Raw genomic sequence first — 21,177 nt, 5'->3', positions numbered from 1 at the left:
CATTTCTTAATGGGTGATCTCTATAGACATGTAATTCCTAGGATAACATGATAATTAAATATCCCTTGCTTATCCCATTAACCCAGGGCAAACTCAGTATGCTAGAGCCAGATGAATGCAAAGCTACTGTGCTGTTCCTGGGCTCCAGCTAGTGATTTTTTTTGCTCATCGGTGCTAACATTTGTTACAAGGAGTGCATTGTTTGATGGTGGGTCTTCTGGAGGTCTTTCCCCCCAGGTAGTACACCAAACAGTCTCCAACTCTGGGTTTAAATTATCGTGAAATTGCTGTGGACCTCTTGCCTTTTAAAGATAGTCTGAAAGGAGAAAGTTTTATTGACATAGTTTTGAATATATTTCAAACAGATGTAGTTAAACCTGTTGAAGAAGACTATGTAGCTCCTCTTTATTTGGGACCATGACTGGTTTACTTGGTTTAGCTAGGCTAAATAGAGCTAATCAGCTTTAAAGGAAAATAAGATGATTTTTTAATATAGAAATGAATGTCTGCATAGCTCTTTGTGCTGGTTAAACTCTATTACCTTTAATAACATCTAGTAGTATTAAATAACATACTAGTAGATATTTCTAATGCTTATATTCTTGGGTTCTTAATTTTTCTCTTTTTAAGGTTAATCCCTTGTTTCCAGATTAATCTTTCTTGGTGCTCATCTCCATCTTTCTCAAAGGTTTGTCCCCACGGCCATGCCAGCCTTCCTACTTAGGATCTTGCTAATTTGCTAGCTACAGCCCATCCTGCAGGGTCTCCACCTGAACTGCTTATTTATAAGTGCTCCTTATTTACTCCTGGTAGGCATGTGGAGCCCCCCAGCCCCTTTTCTGGAATAATGTCTTGCACTGTGTTCTTCCTAAGTTATTGAATCCAGTTGTCACGTACGCCCATTAGAAGCCCTGACACTGAGATGAGGGTGTGTATGTTTTTTGTTTCAGAAATAATGAACTAACATTTCCTTTAGAAGCTTGAGAGTGAATGAAAAACCTTGTTCTTCTGGCTGAAGATAGGTTTCCTTTCCTGGTTTTAATTTTGTCCTAGATCTCGGAGAATGTGCTGGAAAATGTATTGGAGAAGTTGTCTTGTATCCTTGAACACACAACTAAGAAATGAAGCAGCTGGAGAGTGGGTAGTTCTGTAAACAGGAGCAGATAAAATGCGCTGGGGATGATGCGTTTGCTGCAGCAATTGAAATGACGAGCGTCAAGTCCTGTGTACAACTGCACGCTGTTGAGAATCTGCCAAAATATTTAGCTTACTCTGCAAGACTCGTGTAATGGCTTGTTGGTTCTTTTCAGTTGTAGGTATTTCGGTTACATGCCGTATAAAATGGTCAAGCTGTTATTGCAGGGATCTAGCATCTTTGTTTACCTATGTTACTTATCATACATGTCTTGAATTAAAACCAGAGAAAGTTTAATAAAATGAAATCTGCCTTTGCTTGCATCTTTCACCAGTACTGACTATTCTTTCTGGTCCCCAGGCTTGACAGGGGACCAGCGAACTTACCATGGGAAGGAGAATGTGGACTCCAGGCACAGTCGAGGGAGAGGAGGAGAGACAACCCGCTTTCACACTGTCAATGTGGCACAGCCTGTCCGATTTAGCAGTAAGTTGCAGACTAGGAAATCTGGGCCATCTTTCTGCTAATTATTTAGCAATTTAGGCTATTTTTTTAAGGAGAAATTAATAGATTTTTCTCTTGCATAGCTTTTTGACCGGATTTTATTCGTGTGCAGTGCTTTTTAAGGTTTTTGTACATTTATTTTATATATGTCCTGTTATATTGCATAGTTTATATAGCAGGCCAATACATGCAAAGAATTCTACTTCCCTAGTAATCCCGTTTTTGTGAAACCAGTTGCAGTTTTCTGTTATAACTCATTGCAATTACAGAAAACTAAGCCCATGGTTTAAGTGATGGTTTCAGCCTGCAGCAGGGGTGATAGTCTAGCCCTTGTCTCGTGATGTGAGCTTGCGTGTAGGATTGTTCCCCTGGAAAGTAGTGGTGGTGGTGGTGGGGGGACGGGACCAAAATTGATTGCTCTTGATTGAAGTAACTTTGAAGATGATCTTAAAGACGTTGCACTATTAGTTAATTAAGTGCATCTCTGATGATGTGAGTTTTTGTATCCTTTTTAATAGGAAAAATATTCTTTAGGGAGTGGGGAACTTAAGGAAATTCTTCACTTGCTTCTCTGAAGACAAAGTCTGTCAAGGAAGTATGTAGCACTTGAATGGGTTTTGCCATGTTACTCCCATCAATCAGTCAGGAATATTCCAATGTCATCCTACCCTCTCACCTGCAGCACTGCTAGTGCCACTGTCGGTGTCCTAGTCCCAGCCTTGTATAAAGTGTTATAAATGTCCTGCAAGTGTCCTTCCCACTGACGATAGCTTGTAGTGACTGCTGCCTCTGAATCTCTCCAGGCCCAAAACATCTAAGTCTCCCCTGCTTTCTCCCTCTTGTCTTGGTTCCTTCTTTGCTCCAGGGATCATCCAGTGATTTGGGAATGTGAGACAGCACTAATTAGCCTTGGAGGGAGGGATGGGACACGTTAGGAAGAAGACATGGGGGGAAGACAGTATGGCAGTAATTGGGAACGATTGCTTTGGACTATGGTGATCTTCTGAAAAAGACAAGTGATTAGCAAAAGTAAAAATTCGCCTATTATTAAAATAGGTATTTTGATTTGTCATGGATTCTGGTAGCTAAATTATGTTAGTAAAATTTATAGAGGACAATAAAGCAATTTAGAAATTGATACAGCAATATCTAATATGTTCTGCAGTCTGATTGAGACTGTATTCTGTCCCATCTTAGTGATGTGAACAGTAGATCTTAAAAGATCCCATATAAATGGAGAATAAGGAAAGATATTTAATTAAAGGGCTTCAAATCTAAGGTTGTATATCATTATTTAATGATAAAGATCACTGTTTCTGAAGGGAATAAAGAGGCTTGAGAACAGGAACTCTGTGAATGCATGCAATGTACATAAAGCAGTTTGTGAATTTAAAGTTCTTAGGTGTTGTGTAAAGTATTACAGATGCAGGTGCTAAAATCATATTTCATGTCTGTTTTAAATTTCATCCACCTGTCTCTGTGATTCTCTCTATTAGTTACCCATCAGCCCCAAGAATGACAGGCAGAAGCCCATGGGCCTATTTCATCCAGAAATGCCTCAAGGCTTTTGTTGTGTATTCCCTTAATTGAGTTAAATGAGAGAAAGCAGAGACCGCAGTTCACACCATCACCTTCTTACTTCCTAAAGATCCACTTTGCAGTGATGTTTTTCCAAAGCAAACAATTGCCCCAGAACTCCCATCGTCTTTAGTGATTGACTATGGGAACAGAATTCTGTGAATACTACTGAGGCTGTTTGTAAAAGTAGATTGAAAACTTCACAGCAAGTTGGATGTATTGCTAACCACCTAATAGAAAGACAGAATCATTAAATTGGCCACCTCTGGTTTTTTCTTCCTGCTTCTTGCTGCTTGTTTTGACTTGGATTGATCGAACTGATTGGATTTATAAAGATGTGCAGGGAAATATCTTCCACAGCAGATCATCAGTCTTAATTAAAGACTTTAAAGGCTGTCACAGTGCCATGAAACATTAGGACTTGCATCTTTTTAAGTACATTAAAAAAAAAATTCCTTTATCAAAAGCTGTAGTAAAGTAAGTCTTCTGTGATCTGTAATGCATGCATCTCCTCCTGATGAGGTGAAGTATACACAGTATGTCATGTGTGCACATCCAAGTGATTATGCATTGCATTGTCATAAACTGATTAGGATGCATTATCTTGAAGATCCTAATTTGGGGGGAATGGTTTCCCTTCTATTCTTCATGTTTCCTAGGAAAGTGCCCAACAGGATGGCACCACTATGAGGGCACAGCCAGCTGTTATAGAGTGTATTTAAATGGGGAGAACTACTGGGACGCTGTGCAGACATGTCAGCGGGTGAATGGATCCCTCGCCACCTTCACTGCAGACCAGGAGCTAAGGTTTATCCTAGCACAGGAGTGGGACTTGGAAGAAAAAACGTTTGTAAGGAAGGACCAGCGTAGGTGAGTAGGAAGGAAAGGACAAAGATCTCATATTACATGAGAATGGTTTCTGTGTGATACAAATGCTGGTAGCTAAGTTTGCTTGGAAAATCTAAAGGTAAAATTGACTTCAGGTTAATAACCCAGTATGAGGATGCTGGTTGACTGTTTGGCAGTGGCCATCTGTATTTTATGTTTTAATTAACATTAACAGATAGGCTACAATTCAACAGAGTTTTTATCTTCAGGCTGTCTCAGCAGCATACTAGTATTCTTGAACTGCAACAGGGAAGATGGATTTTACAATGACTTATTGCTGCACTACCTTGTATAGAAATAATTCTTTAAATTTTTCAACAGAATTTTTGTTTCCATTAAGTACCAGTAGCTCTAACAAAGACTGCAAGTTTGAGATAAGAATGAAGTAAAAAGCCATTTTGAGTTGCAAGAACTATGTTCTGGTGGCTTTAGATATTTCATTCTGTTAGTTCACAACCAACAGTTCCTTTTTTTTTGCCTGTGGGTTTTTTGTCAGCCTCATGGGCTGCCATGACAGATCACCAGGAGTGGTTGAGTAACAGTGTGTCTCTGTCTCTGGAGAGTTAGATGGTTTGATCCGGAACAGTCTGACACAAGTTGTGTATCTTTATAAAATATTTGACTTCTGGATGCTTTTGTGTGGTTTTTGGGTTCGAGATACTGAAGTGCTGCCATAACAACAGAATAAGGTGCTTATTATGAGTAGAAATAAAAGACATGGTGAGTTATCTATCATTTGTAAACATAGAAAACTATGAAGCATTTTCCTCTGTTCCTCGACTGTAGTCTCTCTCTCTCCATTGCCAACATATGGGATGAAATGTTCAGGAAAAAGCATCAGAATGTTTTAAAAGTTAGCTTTTAAGTAGAAAGATATTGCAAGGTTCTGTGTAATTTATTTTGTTAGTATGTTTTTGGCTTGTATCTTTAGAATCTAAAGTAATTTTTTTTTGTAGGTTCTGGGTTGGATATCAGTATGTGATCACCAATCGAAATCACTCTCTAGAAGGTCACTGGGAAGTAGCTTATAAAGGTAGGCCTCTGAAATTACTTAGTTAAATGGCCTATAGAAACTGTCTTAAAACATGAATATTATTTGCAAGAGCAACATAACTTCTTTCAGTGATAGTGTTGAAATAGTGTAGGGGAGCTGCTTTGCTTTACAGTATCAAAACAGTTTAATACTCGATACACATGTCTTATTTTCCAGTGTAAGAAGTTTCATAGTTTTTCACATTGACATCTTGTGGAAAGAACGTGTTTTTCAGTTTATTTGGGCTTTCCCCTTGATTAAGCGGAGAAAAAGGAAACTACTCTGTAGTTTCTTGTTCTTTGTGGTCAATGTCTAGATGAACTGCTGATTCCTGATTCTCGTATTTGCACAGACTAGTGTAGGATGTTTGGGGGTTTTAGCTTTTTAAAAATTGGTAAATTTTTATATACTTAAAAAAGATACTGAATTTTGCAGAATTCCCCAGGTTTTTTTCATTTTAAAGTGCTTCATATAGTTTACTTAAACCAAGAAAAAAAATCTGCCTAATCCCAGAAATAAATTCCAGTTTATATGAAAAACTGAACATTAATTTGATAGGCATCACTGGCTGAACTTTTTCGGTTGCAAAACAAGCAACTCCCTCTGCTGAAAATGCAAAGTTATGTTTCTATACCTTTTATTTTTAACTAATTCAGTTGAGGGATTAGTTAATCTTAAAGTCATTATATGAACTCTTACTTGTAGAATTGAATGTCTAAATGCTGTACTGTTTTATATATTGGAAAATTTAAAACAAAGGGGTTTTTTTAAGCATCAGCACTGTGAATTCCAGTGTAGCATTTGAAAGCTAATCTGAATAGTTTTCTTCTCATATACAATTTTCAGTAATGGAAAATCTGGAAGAAAAACTGTCCATTATGTACAGATACATAATTATGAACAAAATTTTGCGAAATGGTTGGGTCTTTAAAAATACTTCCTTTGACACATGAGAAATAGTAGAACCCTGCATAGCTTTCTAATGACAGTACTTGTTTACTGTGCTGCCATGCACAAAAATATTGATTTCTTGTGTCATTTAAGTGAACAGAGTTGACTGAATATTCAGAGGAAACTGCTCCTTCTTGTGGAGGCAGGAACATTTTCATTAGTTCCTTAAAGGAAAGCACTTAAAGATGTCTTTGGACAGCAGGGGAAAGGGAGGGAGGAAAGTCCAACTTTTTCTCATAATAGGGATTTCTGGTCTGGACAAAACTGTTTATATAGGTAGGTTTCTCCTGTGAAGCCCAAGGAAAAAAAACATTCTCCTTAAAAGGACCTTTCTTTGCTCTTTGGAAAGTTGCCTGCACTGCCATCTGCTGACAGAGTGTTTACAACCATGGAGGCGTAAATTACAGAAAAATCATGATACATGTTTTTATCATAAGTTTTATTTAATTTGATGCATTATATAAATTTAAGCCTTCTCAGTATTTTTTTTTTGTTTGCAAGCTTTCTATTTAATAAAGGGATACCTATATGAAATAAAGTACATAGTAGTACATAATAGCATTCAGTAGCTTCTGAAAAACTTTACTTAAGCTTCATTGACTTGTAGTGAGGCAGACTCTGAATTCCTAGTATCTGTTTGAAAAGTGATTTAGGGTCCTAGAGCTTGGAAATTTTAATCCATTATTGGGAGATGTGGAAGGTAAGCCCTCAAAAAAATGATAGAACCTAGTTGCATTTAAAAAAATTAAACAAAACCCATCATACCTAACAGTGTTTGAAAGGACCATCATGTGAGAAGACTGCGTAATATGCTAACTGCAAGAGCTGTTAAAATCAGTGTTTAAGCATACAGATTTGGAAAGTAGGCTTCTGAAAACATATAAAATAGGCTAATTTTCACAATTGCTGTTTCTTTGTCTCCCATTAATCTCTACAACTTTGCATACCAGCAGATTTAACGGTGAAGCGAGACACTGATCAGAAACAACATTTTAAAAGTTGTAAAATTCCCTCAACACCTCTTGCACTGTTTGGAACCTGTCACAATTCAGTCTCTTAACAATTACATGAGTTGGAAGGACCAAATAGTCCATACCACCACTGCAGCAGCAGAAGTGGCGTTGCAGCCTTGTTCTCTGCATAGCGCTGCTCTGCACTCTGAATGAGCGGCATAAGACGTGGGGGAGCAGCTCTGCAGTGCACTGCACAGGATAGATGTACACGCATCTTTGGAAGCACTAGTAGGTGCTTGGAGTGCCAGGTACAAGATTGGTATGGATTCTTGCTCCACTAGTAGCAAGCGTGGCCAAACTCAGCATTGTTTGAAGGGGTGCATAACTGTCGGCAGGCAAACCCCACGGGACTCTGGAAAGCAGCATTTGTAGAGATATCAGAACATCACTCCTACTGGTGCAGAATGACAGAATTACCCAGTACTTTGAAAACAGCAGCCTCTTCTCTCTGTGAGTCACCACTTCCCTCCCTGCTGTTTGCCTTCCCCCGGAGGAATGTTGCTAATGGAACCTAAAGCTAGAGGACAGTAGCCTTGTAGCAGAGCTGGTGTGCATGAAATGAGTGACATTACAGAGCCTTTCTAAAGCTTTGCATACCCGCAGGCTGCTTATACCAATGCATCTTGTTCTAGGCTCTTCAGAAGTATTTTTACCCCCTGACCCTATCTTTGGTACGGCTATGTCTGAAAATGAAAACGTTCTTTGTGCCCAGCTTCAGTGTTTCCATTTTCCTACGCTTCGGCACCATGGTTTACACAGCTGGTATGCTGAAAACTGCTATGAGAAATCTTCATTCCTCTGCAAAAGGAGTAAGTTGGTTTTAGTTCAGTGTTGACTGTTGCATGTTTAAATATGCATATAACCAATATGGGGAAATTGGTTAGTTATCCTTTCTACCTTTTGCCCAGTGAATTAAAAAAAGAAAAGGGGGGGGGAGTTAAATTTCTGCTTGATTTAAATAAATAAGAGCATCATAATGTGTGGTTGTCAGCCACAGTACAGATTTTCACTAAAAAATGATTGTTAAGCAGCTATATCAGCCCCAAAATAAAGTATACTTGGAAAAAAAAAAAGTTAAAAAAGCGCCATATTAGTAAATATCACTCTTAAATTATTAACTTCACATGAAAATGAGGAAGCACTTATTTCTGGTTTATTTTGAATATAGCAAATTCTATTAAATTTTTTCCAGCCAATTACTAGAACTGGGGAGGGGGGGCAAAAAAGCAAGTGGAGCTACTGACTTCAAGTGAAAAAAATGGCTTTCATTCTGTGTCTTGCATTTCTTTACTCCAAAAGGCTTTATACCAACAGAGGTCCTGGCAGTATTTTCAGGTAATATTTAAGATACCTGATCTAGATGGTGCTTTTTTTCAAGAAGGAGAAAAGTTGTTGAACTTTTACTGCAGTTCTTGAAGTTTTACTAGTTTGCTTTTTCTTTAGAGCGGGAAAAAGACTTACAGAATGGCAAGGGAGGAAAATTCAGCCCTTCTTTGCCTGCTTTTGCACCTGAAATATTGAAAATTAGGAAGACAGGATGTTACCTTGTCTACCTTGATATGTAATAAAATCTTGGAATCTGATATTGAAGGACATGTGTTTAGTCAAAATGATGATCGAAAGATGACCTTTTTGGTCGTCTTTTCAGGATGATGTTGTAAGGAAGGCGATAGCTCTGCCAAAACGTTAACCAGAGGGTGAGGGTATCAGATGTGTAAGTTGAGCAGAAGAATGCTGTGTCCAATTTCGGGCCTCACAGCGCAAGAAAAATGTTGACAAGACCTTGACAAATTGAGGCGAGTTCAGTGTGGGCCAGCAAGATGGTGATGTAGGCTAAAGCGCCTGTCCTTTGAGGTGACGCAGTGGGAATGGGGCTCCTTCAGCCTGGAGAAGGGAAGGCTTCCAAGGGACCTGAAGCCTGCCAGTGCTTAGGAGGAGGTTATCAAGAAGATGGAGCCAGGCTCTTTACAGTGGTGCGTGGCAGGAATCAAGGGACGTTAAGTTGAAACAAGAGATTTGAATTGATGCCAGGGAAAACTGCTTACTCGTGAGGGTAGTCAAGAGTGGAACAGACTCCCAGGGAGGTTGTGCAGCCTCTATCCTGAGAGGTTTTTATGACCAGATGAGATAAAACCCTAAGCAACCTGTTGGGACGTCATAGCTGACTCTGCTTTGAGCAGGAGATTGAGCTGGAGACCTCCTCAGGTCTCTTCCAGTCTGAACTTTCCTGTGGACCCTCCCAGCTGACCTGTGCGTAGCGTGGAGGGGGCAGGCCACCCTCCCTGAGCAGTTGCTTCAGCTGGCAGGTCCCAGCGCGGTCTGTGTTCCCTCTCTCTGGTTTTGGTACCTGCCTTTAGGTCAGTGGGAGGAAAGGACGGTGGACAGAAGACACCTAAACTTCCTCTGCTGGGCAGGGATCAAGATGCAGCTAGGGCAGTGGAAGTACTATTGCCTGGCTTCCTTTTTTAGGCCTGGCCTGTTAAGAGTGTCCTTCAGGTCTGGTCCAGAGAAGATCCAGCTTTTCCTAAGTACCAGGAGAGAGGGAGGGAACTGCAGCAGGCATTGACAGTGAAGCTTAAACTTCTCAGACCCCTTGCTTTCCTGTGTCTTGGAGAGGATGCCTGAAAGTGTGTCAATTCCATTAAATACTTAAAACTCACTTTGTCAATTTTGAGCAGTAAATCATCCCTGCGTGCCTCCAGACTATCCATTATCTTCCCGACTCCTTGGAGATCCCTTTTCGAAGTTGCTTTAATGTGAAGGCGTGGCTTTTAACTGGTGCTCTGCTTATGTTTACAAATCACTTAATGTAGCAGAATAAACTGGTCTCCTGTCTGGCAGGCTCACAGACACTTGGATATTGATGTGCATTTCTGTTCTAGGCCAGACTTGCGTTGATATCAAAGACAACATTGTCGATGAAGGCTACTATTTCACTCCAAAAGGGAATGATCCGTGTTTGAGCTGCACATGTCACAACGGTGAACCTGAAATGTGCGTGGCTGCTTTGTGTGAACGGCCCCAGGGGTGTCAGCAGTATCGCAAAGACCCTAAGGAGTGCTGCAAATTTACATGTTTAGACCCAGGTAAGAGTTGACTGCTACAGTTTTGTCAAGAAAAATTAGTTCAGTGCTCAACTTGGTTATCTTTGGGTATAACTTTGTTTGAAATTATGTGTCCTTTCAATGTCTTGACATTGCTGGGTACAAACCCCCTGTGGGGAAGGATCTCAAATCATAGGAAATGAAACACTTCAGACTGTGGCTAGAAATAATTAGTCATCCTTGATGCCACTTATATAGGAGAAGCAATAGCTTATTTTCTGTATGGAGGTTGACACTACTGTGGATTTTCAGTAGAGCATCTTGCATGGTTCCTTTGTCATGTTTAGTTGTCATGAAAAGAAAAGACTTTTCTGTTGAGCACTAATTAAGCATCTTTTTCTGGACATGAGCATTTATGTGTGTGGAAGTTTGCATGCAGGGATCATGTGGGAAGCAGAGTTTATAAATTATACAGAGTTTCAATAATAATCAGGACATGCAATGTTGCTTATTGGATTTGGCATCTCAGTGCAGCTTCTTGTTTTGGATCAGTAAAGTCTTCAGTTGACTGACTGAACTGTTTGTCAGTCACCATTTGGGGATGTAGACTTTGGGGGGGTCATTTTTCTGTAAAGAGACTTGCGAAAAGAAATGTATCATACTTGGAATTTACTGTGAGGGTGGTCAAATACTGGAGCAGATTGCTTGTGGAGTCTCCATCTGTGGGGATATTCAATGCCCGATTGGACTCTGTCCTGGGCAACCTGCTCTAGCTGACGCTGCTTGAGCAGGGGTTGGACTAGATGATTTCAGGATGTCCTTTCCAACCTCAGCCATGCTGTGATACTGTTATTTCCTGGTGTTTTACAAGAACTTAATCTTACCTGAGTGCACTAAGAAACTATTGTTCTGAACTCCTATGGAAAACACAGAAGGTCAACTCTTCCCATCAGAGGCTTCTATTTCAGTCTGTTACAAAAAAGGGGTGCTTATTGGCTTCCAAACTTGCAGTCTTTCTTATTTGTCTTAACTACAGAAGTTAATCATTAAAGGCCACTTACTCCTTTTTGCTGTCATTCACATTCCTTCTGAGGGTTAAGCTTAACAGATGTTCGTAGCTAGTGTTGCAGGTTGGTCAGTGAAAGAATAGGGACAAGGCAGGAGTCTTCCTCCCACTCTTATCAGCAGAGTTAAGACTTTGTCTTCACTTTTTTTATCTTCAGGAACAGTGTCAGCAAAGCATCATCCAGCAGACAGGATAAGATGACCTGGGATAACCTCATGCCGTGTTCTTTAATCCTTGCTTATTGCTGTGGGTCTTAACTATTTCATGAATACCGATTTGAAGAGTGTATTTTACCGCACCCTTTCTGATCTTAAGCTCTTCTTTCTGTACTGATGCTAAATAAGACTGTTTCATTATACTCTTGCCTGAAGTGTTCTGGTTTTTTTAGTAACTTAGTTTTTGAGAGAAGAATCATCAGGCAGTTGTTAAACTTCCTTCATAATGAAGTTACTTCAGCTAGCAATAAACACTGAAATTTTTAAATGAAGCATTTCACTTTTCCTTGTGGGTGTTCATAAAGGACTACTCCAGATGCCAAAATTAATGAATTACTTTCTTTAATCAGCATGTATTTATCTTTGTCCAATTCTTACATATATCTTCCCTAAGCTCTGTTGCAAAGGAAAGAAAACGGTTTACTAATCAACAGTAAGTAAATTAATCACCCAAGGAGAGACCTGGGGGGAAAATAAATCCTGCTGTTGGGTTGGCAGGTAATCAGCTCTCACAGTGTGAGTGGGTGAGCAATGATTACAAGTGGATAACGAATATTACTCAAGGACTTGGTAGTAGGGGAATTTTTCAGTGGTAGGAGTAAGCTCAGCAATCACAGCTATACTCTCTTGAAAGATGCTTCTCCTCATTTAGTTGAAGATAAATAGCAGAGCAAAATCTTTCATGTACTGATGCTGAAACCGAGGTAGTCTGTCTGTTGCCACTCCACGGATGTGGTAGAAAATAATTTTTCTGTGTGGCTCTTGTTTAGACAGACCTGCAAGTCTTATTTATGAAAAGATAATAAAAGAAAGAAAATACTTTGAAAGAGCTGATGGTGCAGAAGCTTTTCCAGTGACTAAACTGGTGCAGTTACAGGGTATTACTACTGTATTGGGTGTAAAACAGCCTTTCTGAAATAATCTATTTATGTGGGTTGGAAATCTCTGTGATGACTTATCTTGTTCTATACAAGCTGGGTCTTTGTCTTTTTTTTTAATCTAGGATTTACTTGATAATAGTTTATCCAGCCAAACAGGTTGAACGTTAGGAGCTCTCATAGGCTTGGAGCAGTGTGACAGAAGCCAAAGATGCCCCAGAAGGTCCAAGAATTGCAGTTGTAGCTGGCCTAAAGAGAGTACATGGAAGTCAGGCTTTCTGCCTACAAGATTGCATCATGCTTGCCTGTGTGTATATTTTACTTAAGTCACTTTAAGGCAGTTATTTGCTGACTTCATGAACATCATAAATTAGTGCTTTGCCATAAAATGGAGGAGGAACAACGGCAGGTCTGTGGTGTTCAGGAGGGTGCGTTGGTTGGTGGGTGTGTGACTGCATTGGTTTAAGCTCTCACAGTAAGAGTTGCTAAAAGGTTTGACAGCACAGAGGCTTTTGTACTGTGCAGCCAGATTTTAGAGGGTGTACTATTCGAGTGCTATGCATAGTGCACTATTAAATGAATTTCTGGTTGCCAAGAATGCGTTCCGTAATAAATACCAGCCTGTTAGCCGTGTACTTTAACGATGTATAAATTAGGTGGATTTTTCTGTTACTAGCATTTGTAGCAAGTCAGTACTTCGAATTTTTGTGAGGCTTTTAGCTTTCTTTTGTAAGGAATCTTTGATACAGCTTTAGCTGCTGTTAGTGAAAGGAAAAGTATTGAGAGAGCTCTTGCAGCTGTGGTGGGTGTAGGAAAGGAGAGGTGGCCAGGATCTGGCTGGGTGCTCTAGGAAGTGCAGTGGCACTGCGGTGGCTGGGGGGAGGGCTTTGTACCTGGTAGTGTTTGTGTCCTATAGCAGTAGGTGACCAGGTTGTACAGCCACTTCATCTCTTTCTTATCCACACCTAAAGTGGGTGTGTTTCTCATTCAGAGCTCTTTAATGGGAAATTGGTGCAAAGAACACAGCACAGTTGGTTTTAGGTCGTTTTTCTTTGTGTAGAGCATCTGTATGTGCCCATGCTACTTAAGGATAAGCAAGTGCGATTAGTTGAATTGTGAAAAATTAATACATCTCATGCCTGGCACTGGTAGAACAGTGATAATTTGCTCACAACAGCCTTCGAAGTGTGGATCTGGTTTGCAATGGTGTAGAGCTCTCAAAGTCCTAAGCTCCTGCGTCTGTTTCATGTTCTGCCACTTGCTTTCTGTGTGATTCTAGGAAAAGATTTAATTCCTGTTTACCTTAATCTCTTCGGTTCCTGAAAGATGATTATCATCTTGATTCACCTTTTTAAGGTATTTTTAGTTCCTATCACTTAATGGTGCTAACCAATGTAGCAATGACACATGGAATTTAGATGACCACATCTTGGTGATAATGACAACATTTAGAGATTTTGTTGTTGGAAATGTAGAAGTTAAGATGTCCAGAAGTCATGTAGAAATAGTGTGTAGATATGCCAGTTCTCAGGCCTTTCCCATAGCTTCCAGGCTTGCTGTCCTCTTTAGTATAATATCATCAGCCATGCCAGGGAGACAAGTGGATGTGCAAAATGCCGTTAACCTTTCCTTTTTCCCATATTCAGAGACCTGAAGCCTTCAACATTTTGTCCCTTTTGCTGATTAAGATATTTTTAGAAACGTGTAGATCTTCTTGCAATATAGATAAATCACCTGATGATTCATAATTTTCTTACATTTTTGAAATATGGAGAAGTGTTAAACCAGGCTAATTAATCTCCACTCTGCATTTATCCCTCCATTACTGACAGAAGAGCATCAAGAAAAATGAGTCTTGAACAAAAGTAACAGGCTTTTTTTATATGTTTTACGTAACAGATGGCAACAGTTTGTTTGACTCAATGGCCGGTGGAATGCGTCTGATCGTTAGCTGCATTTCCTCCTTCCTCATCCTCTCTCTGCTGCTTTTCATGGTCCACCGGCTACGCCAGAGGCGGAGAGAGCGCATAGAGTCTTTGATTGGAGCAAATTGTAAGTAGCCTGTATCTGTAACGAGTCTTGATCTAAGTAGTGTGTGTGCTTCAGAATAAAGAGAGCAGAAGAAATACAAATATGTGGAAAACATCAACGGAAGTCTGGTTATAGATTCTAGTCAGTACTGTACCCAAATGTAGCTCTGTGCTGGCTGCTTGAACTGGTCGTGATTTGTACAAGTTTTGGTTCTCTGAACCACTCCACATTCAAAGAAAAAACTTTTATGTCAAGACTTACCTTGTGCCTCGTGCTTAGTATTGACAGATTGATGTATGTCAAGGTGAGAAATGTCATGGTCTTGCTTGACTATGCCTGTGTGTGTGTGTCTTGGTAGGTTCTTCAAATTTGAACTTTTTTAGCCAATAATGGAAAAATATTTCTTGTTTGTATGTGGTCCAAATCTGAAATATCTTCTATGTGTGAATGATCTCCTTAGTTTGAAGAGGTTAGATTCAAATTTAGATGTGATGCAGGACAAACAGGCTGGGAGCAGGTGGGCCTGGGTATTGTTGTGTAACTGCAGTGAGTTGACTTGTATAGGTTATGTAGACTTTTTTAGGTCTTCCAGAGACGAGTTCCTTGGGTGTGAAAAGTGGAAAAAGGTGTTGAGATCTGCCTTAAATTGAAGAAGAAAGCATGGGATAAAGTCACTTACTTCTTCTTCTTCTCTTGAAATAGTGCACCATTTTAACCTGGGCCGCAGGATGCCTGGTTTTGATTATGGTCCCGATGGTTTTGGAACTGGCCTTACTCCACTGCATCTTTCAGATGATGGGGAAGGTGGGGCATTTCATTTCCATGATCCGCCTCCACCCTATACTGCTTACAAGTATCCAGATATTCAACATCCAGATGACCCACCTCCTCCTTATGAGGCTTCTGTCAATCCAGACAGCATCCTTTGTTCCACTCCAGGTACGCAGGCAATAACTTCTCTTTTCTTCCTCTTTTTCATTTTGGCTAGAGGGTAGATTTTTTTTTTTAAACTGTAATCATGTGTTTTAGTGATTGCGATGGGAAAATGTTTCACGGTAAAATCTCCTGTTTCTGTGATGGAAAAGTCTTTTGTTAAAATGTATCGTTAAGCTTGGTTTTTCTCAAAGGGTCTTGCGATCACCTAAACTACAAGTGGAATCCATGCTGCAAGCAGTTTAACTCTTAGACCTTATCTATTTTCAAGCCTTACATTGGATGGGTTACTTGGTTACCTAGTTTCCACTATGCTGGTACCTTTTCTGGTCTTTTGGAGATAGGTCTATAGAGATTGGTATTAAAAAGTAGAACAAATGTCAAGTACAAGAGATTTTGAATAAAATATATCCAGTGTCTTCTCTCCTCCCCGCTTCCCCCACCCACACCCCCCAAAAATTGACCAAAAATATCACTTTCTAATGATTCACCCAGTGCTCTTCAGTTTTGCAGATGCGATATTCACATACTGTAGAAATCACTCCAATTTGGGATTTTATAGCAGCATATTTCACAAGATAAGTGAGCCTGATTAGTGCAAGTATCTTATTTAGATACTAAAATTGAAGTTTTATTTTTGCTACATAATTTTCCTCTTTTGCAGTGTCATCTCTGTGCATTAATGCAAAACCAGGAAAAGCTCAGAGCTTCCAGAAATACAGATAGTAAATCTATTTGGGAATGTGAAATGATATACTTCACTTTCTGATTCTGATTCTTTTTTGTCCTTTGCAGATGGAGTTCTTTCTCAGACTGTGCAAAGCAGTCCTCCATCACTAGGAAACTGTGATGTATCCCCACAGCTTACAGAGGGGTCGCTTCCTCCCTCAGTTGGTCCTTCTCCAGTGGAGCTGGAAGACTCTGCTGACAGCAGCACCTTTCTTGTCCCTCCTGACACATCGCTAAATGAAAACACACCGGCAGAAACTCTTACGGGCAGCCGTCACAGCCACTGTTCTCTCAATACCATTGTATAAAGGAGTAAAAAGCTGACTGCCGGTCAGGAATAGTTTTAGCAACTGTTTGCACAAACAAACACTAATCCGTGGTTTGAACTTCAGAAGGAATCTCCACTTTGTTTTTTTGAACACTGCTTTTATGTTCTAGATTAGGATTGTGCCTCTCGTTTTTTGGCTGTCGTTATTCATTCACTAATCGGTTTGTCCTGTAAATATGGATTGTATAACTGCTCTTTTTTTCCATTGGCTATGGAAAAGAGTGCAGAGAATTCCTTTGACTTCTAAGGAGGTGAAAAGTATGGGTAGTTTTTTTTTTTTTTTCCTTAACCTGAGAGGAAACAAAATCTACATCAGAAAAAAGCTGCTTGGATTTGGCTGGATACCACTGGACCCAGGGAACAGACGATGGAAAAGGAGGGTGGGGGCAGTCACTGTTCAATCAATTGCTTTCTCTCTTGCTTCAGTGCTACACTTGGAAAAGGCAGAGAAGACAGAACTGCAGGGGAGGGGGCTGGGGGCCTGTTTTACAGAGTGGGAACACTGAGGAGCTAAAACATGCGCCACCAAGTAAGAGTTACACAGTATAAAACATTTGCGTGTTTTGATCTGCCTTGCTGTTTCAGAACACCGTAGGGACTGGAGGATGAATGATCTACGCAGTATGAGACAAGTGGGTACTAAGAAAACTAGGATTTGCAATTACAATTATTTGTTGTTGGTAGCTGCAAAATCTCATATTGTTGGGTAAACTTCTGGCCCATAAAGAAAACTGGGTCTGTGTAATGCTTATGTCCCTTCAGTAGAATCCTCATATGTGTTAGGTAGCACTTCAGGGAAGAGACGGGGAGCAATTAACTTCGATGCAGTCTGACTTCACTATATGAAACCCCTGTTTGTTATAATCCCATAAGGAAGACTGAGGTATTTTTCTTTGTAGTTTAACTGCTTTACAGTGAACAGTTGCACAAGACTGGCCTGGATAAAAGACCATTGTTCTTGCCTTTCTTATTGCATGCTATATTTAGCATGTAAGTGTGTTCCCTCCCCTCCATTTCACTTCTTTACAGTTCTACAAATACCATTTAAAAACAGTGATCAACACGCACTATATGTGATGTTTAATTCTAATTGGACACTTGTTCCTTATCTGAGTCCTATAAATTGCCAACTCTATTCTAGGGATTTCCCCCGTGCCCCCCAAACCATTTATCCAGGTCCCACGAGGGGTTATAATGAGGTTAGTGTACTTAAATCAATAAAGCAGTTTGCTTCAGTCTGATATGTCGTCTTAAATTTGCCCCTCAGATTGAACTCTCTAAGTTAATTTACAGATGGCAAAAAGATTCATTCACTCCCTCACTAAACCCAAAGTCAAGTGCTGTTCGTTTTGATAATGAGTGCAAAATAACCTTCACAGGTGATTTTAAATTTAAGTTTGGATTTCAGTGTACAAATAATTTATCCTTTCCCTCCATCCTCCTCTTGCCTCTGCTTCTCCTTGACTTACTGTAGCAGTCAGCAGATGAGATGAATTATAAGGAATTTGTAAAGAATGCCCCTTGTGAGTGTTCTCCTGTTACCTTATGAAGGGTACGAGCCTAGAGGGACAGGAAGAAAACACTGCATGGGGGTGTGTATGTGATCTGTTTTTTCTAGTAAAGATGAGAAATCATACTTGTATGACAAATCCTAACCCACTGTTGTGGTTTCCCAGTGCAGCTGACTCTTTCCCCATTGAATATGCTGCTACTTTCTATTCTGTGTCTTGCCTGTAGGCTTATACTGTACTTGGGGATTGGTCTTGACAATTCAACTCCTTTTGCACAGAGAACTGTGAGTTTCGTTATTGAGATCATATCTGGTGTCTTGACATTCAGACACTTGCTAACAATCTTGAGTCCATCGGAGAGCGTGAATCACAGTTCTGGGGTGCTCTGCTGGCACACGAGTGGGAGGAAGCACTGTTAGGAAGCCTCTCTGCCTGGAGCCCTACCACCGCCTGCGTCCTGCTCTCTGGTTTGACTGGCTCTAATAGCAGTGGTACGAAATGAGAGGAGCAATTCTCCACCCTGTGGGATCTCTTACCGTCTCCTCCTCTGAGTTCAAGTCCTGGTCTAATGAAGCGGATGGATAGCAGTAGTCAGAACCATGCGTACAAATTATTGAGCATTTCTGAAGTATGAAAATAAAGCGGGTTTTGTGCATTTTTGAGCACATTCATACGTTTTATACATTGTATGTACTGATTTTTCTTTAGTTTTATAGGTACGAATGCGTGTGTGCGTGTGTGTGTTCCTGGGTGGTGATATATATATATATACATACTGTAGACGGTAACCTTTGTGCTGTGTCCAGCTAGGTGAAGCTAAGCACTGGGATATAAACTAGGCTCTTAGGGTTAATACTTCTCTCAAGCTGGCTACACTCTGTTGTAGGACAGGCTGTGATAGTGTACACTTAAGTAGGATGCAAAGTCTATGCTACTGCAATCTGTTCCTGAAAATATTTTGTTAGCAGTGCAAAATAGAAAACTTCCAATTTCTTTTGAAGCCAGATGGAATATTTGTTCTTTGTAGTATCCTAGCGCAATAACAAAAAGCCTTTTGGCTTGATTTAGTCTCTCAAGCTGTGTTTTGTGGCTGAGGTGAACAGATACCTTACCTCACACTTCTCCTAACACTGCGGGAATCTGTTCAATATTTTTTTTATTTTACTTTTGGTTCTGTGGTGAATTTTATTTGAAAATAAGCTCTGTTACAACTGGCAACTTCGTGGTGGCTCCTGGTTGTAGCTATTCCAAATGGAGGCTTCTTTGTAGAAGCCTCTGTGATATTTTCCCCATTGCTTCTGAGCCTTTCCCACTTGTATATTGGCACGGAGGCTGCTATTTTCTCTCTTTTCCCCATCCTTCTTCATCTTAACTGTAAACAAGGGAAATTTTGCCTTGAACAGAGCAGCTCACTAAGTACAGCTCATTTACCTCTCGGTGAGCTTCTAATTTGGCAATAAAATTGTCATTTTTTCCCTTTTTAATGTAGCTTTTTCACATTGAGTACTTTCTCTTGGAGTAAGAGCCTTTGTAGCAGAAAACGTCACAACTACTCAGACTTCTGGACCACCTGGGGAAGGGTTGTTTTCTTGACAGCAGTTGACACCTCAGCAAACCTTCCTTGCCCTTGGCAAGGTGACTGGTAAGCAGTTTGTCCTGAGCACCAATTACAGAGGGTTGATGCTTGCCTGAGGAAGACCTTTCTGTTTTGATTGTCATTCGATTGACGAGATCTTTGGAGTTATTTTGTGCATTGATTTTCCCCACCACTGTTCACTTCTCTGGATGTTTTTCTTAACTACTGATGCATCCCAAATGTCCCTCCAGACCCAGCGGGGGAGATGGCATTACCACATCATTCCCAGCAGCACACGTGAACAGAGAGTGCGTTTCTCTTGAGATGTCTTTGACCACAGTCGTCGTAAAGTCGCAGCACTCCGTTCTGTGCTGGGCTTGCACCTCCCGTTGCGGCCTTGGACAAAACTGCTCCTCAGATTCCCCATCCTTACGACATACTGTGGTGCCATATTGAGGTCTCTGCTGTTCCTTCAAGAACAAACAGCCCTAGATACTCGCTTCTGTCGATGTTATCAGTGATACCTGTACACAGTCTCACAGCAGCCTCTAATTTTTTTACTATATGAGTTGTAGAGTATTGTAATGTTAGAAGGACGGTGGGTTTCATTCTGTGCTAGAAGATCAAAACTGTCATTCAGATGTACAAAGAGCTTGTCTGCATAATGTTCAGTCTTGTCTGGTTTTGAGCCTCAGACTGTTCCTTTACCCATTCATGGCAGGACACTGATCTAGAAGAATAATGAAGTAGGTGGAAAATTTTTTCTGATGGCTTAATCTTTCAGTTGGCGGGTGTTTTGCCTCCACAGGTGTCATGGGGTGATGGCCTGTTCATGCGTCTCTCAAGTGTCACTTGGGAAGAAAGTATTTTTGTGACCAGTAATTATTACCTTTCTTTTCCCATCTAATGTTAAGTGAATTTGAAGCTGGTTTTAAAGATGTTTTTATCTTTCAGATGTGGCTTTTCAGTGGCAAAGCACTGACGTTTTAATGTCGCCTCATACAGTCCATAACGCGTGTCTCTTCTTTTTTCCGTTGCTGAAACATCTTTTTTTCTCCCTAGCGAAGGAACATGCAATATACAGACATTTCTTTTAAATTTCCCTTGCAAGTTGGGAGCTGGACCTAAAATTAGAGCAGATGAGTGTAGAGGAGGTGAATCAAAGTTCATACATTTTGCTTCTGATGTTCCCCAGTTGCAAATGAAATATGTGTTTCTTTGGAATAGATGCTTTTGGTGGTAAAGATCTGCTTCCCCTAACAACAGTCTGCATTACCTGCCTGCTACGGTACGGCATAGCTTTAATTTTCCAGTATTGTGCACCTTGAATGTTGAGTGGGTTGGAGTCAATGCCAGCAGAGATGCTGCGCTTGCAGGCTGCGTGCGTGGCCGTGCTGCGCCGTGCCCCAAGTGTGGGGCTGGAGGATGCCTGGGAGGCTGCGAGAGAGAATGAGACACTGCTTTTTACCTTCTCCTGGCAAATAATTTTAGCCAACGCTGCATTTGCAGGCTTCTCCTGTGTAGTTGGTTTGTGACTGGACTTAACTGTGGCAGTGTATAAAAGATTTTGATATTCTGTGAAATACCATGTAGAATTTAAATTTGATACTATAATAATTCAGTCCCTGTGACACTGGTTTTTTTGTTTTAACGTCTTTCTTTGGGGTTGACACTAATCTTTCTTTTTTTTCTCAAGATGCTGTGAGAAACATTTCATCCAAATGCCAAATAAATTGTGTTCTGTAAGAGAAATGGCCTGTTCCA

General features: G+C 40.4%; 1 protein-coding gene across 3 annotated transcripts in view; it reads left to right on the top strand.

The window, feature by feature from the left end:
* DGCR2 (DiGeorge syndrome critical region gene 2) overlaps positions 1-16,768 on the top strand; it is a 45,910-nt gene extending 29,142 nt beyond the window's left edge. For 2 of the 3 annotated variants that reach the window (XM_050906592.1, XM_050906591.1), the window contains 8 exons: positions 1,496-1,621; positions 3,877-4,087; positions 5,062-5,138; positions 7,735-7,911; positions 9,985-10,188; positions 14,205-14,357; positions 15,039-15,275; positions 16,065-16,768. In XM_050906592.1, the coding sequence (XP_050762549.1) occupies positions 1,496-1,621; positions 3,877-4,087; positions 5,062-5,138; positions 7,735-7,911; positions 9,985-10,188; positions 14,205-14,357; positions 15,039-15,275; positions 16,065-16,306 (1,427 nt within the window). In that variant the 3' untranslated portion in view covers positions 16,307-16,768. Of the gene's footprint in view, positions 1-1,495; positions 1,622-3,867; positions 4,088-5,061; positions 5,139-7,734; positions 7,912-9,984; positions 10,189-14,204; positions 14,358-15,038; positions 15,276-16,064 lie in introns of all 3 variants that reach the window. The other variant, XM_050906593.1, reaches the window with a different exon arrangement.
* The last annotated feature ends 4,409 nt before the right edge of the window (positions 16,769-21,177 follow it).

The sequence above is a fragment of the Gymnogyps californianus genome, chromosome 16 (assembly GCF_018139145.2).
Source record: "Gymnogyps californianus isolate 813 chromosome 16, ASM1813914v2, whole genome shotgun sequence".
Taxonomy (NCBI): domain Eukaryota; kingdom Metazoa; phylum Chordata; class Aves; order Accipitriformes; family Cathartidae; genus Gymnogyps; species Gymnogyps californianus.
This window is presented reverse-complemented; position numbering and strand designations above follow the sequence as displayed.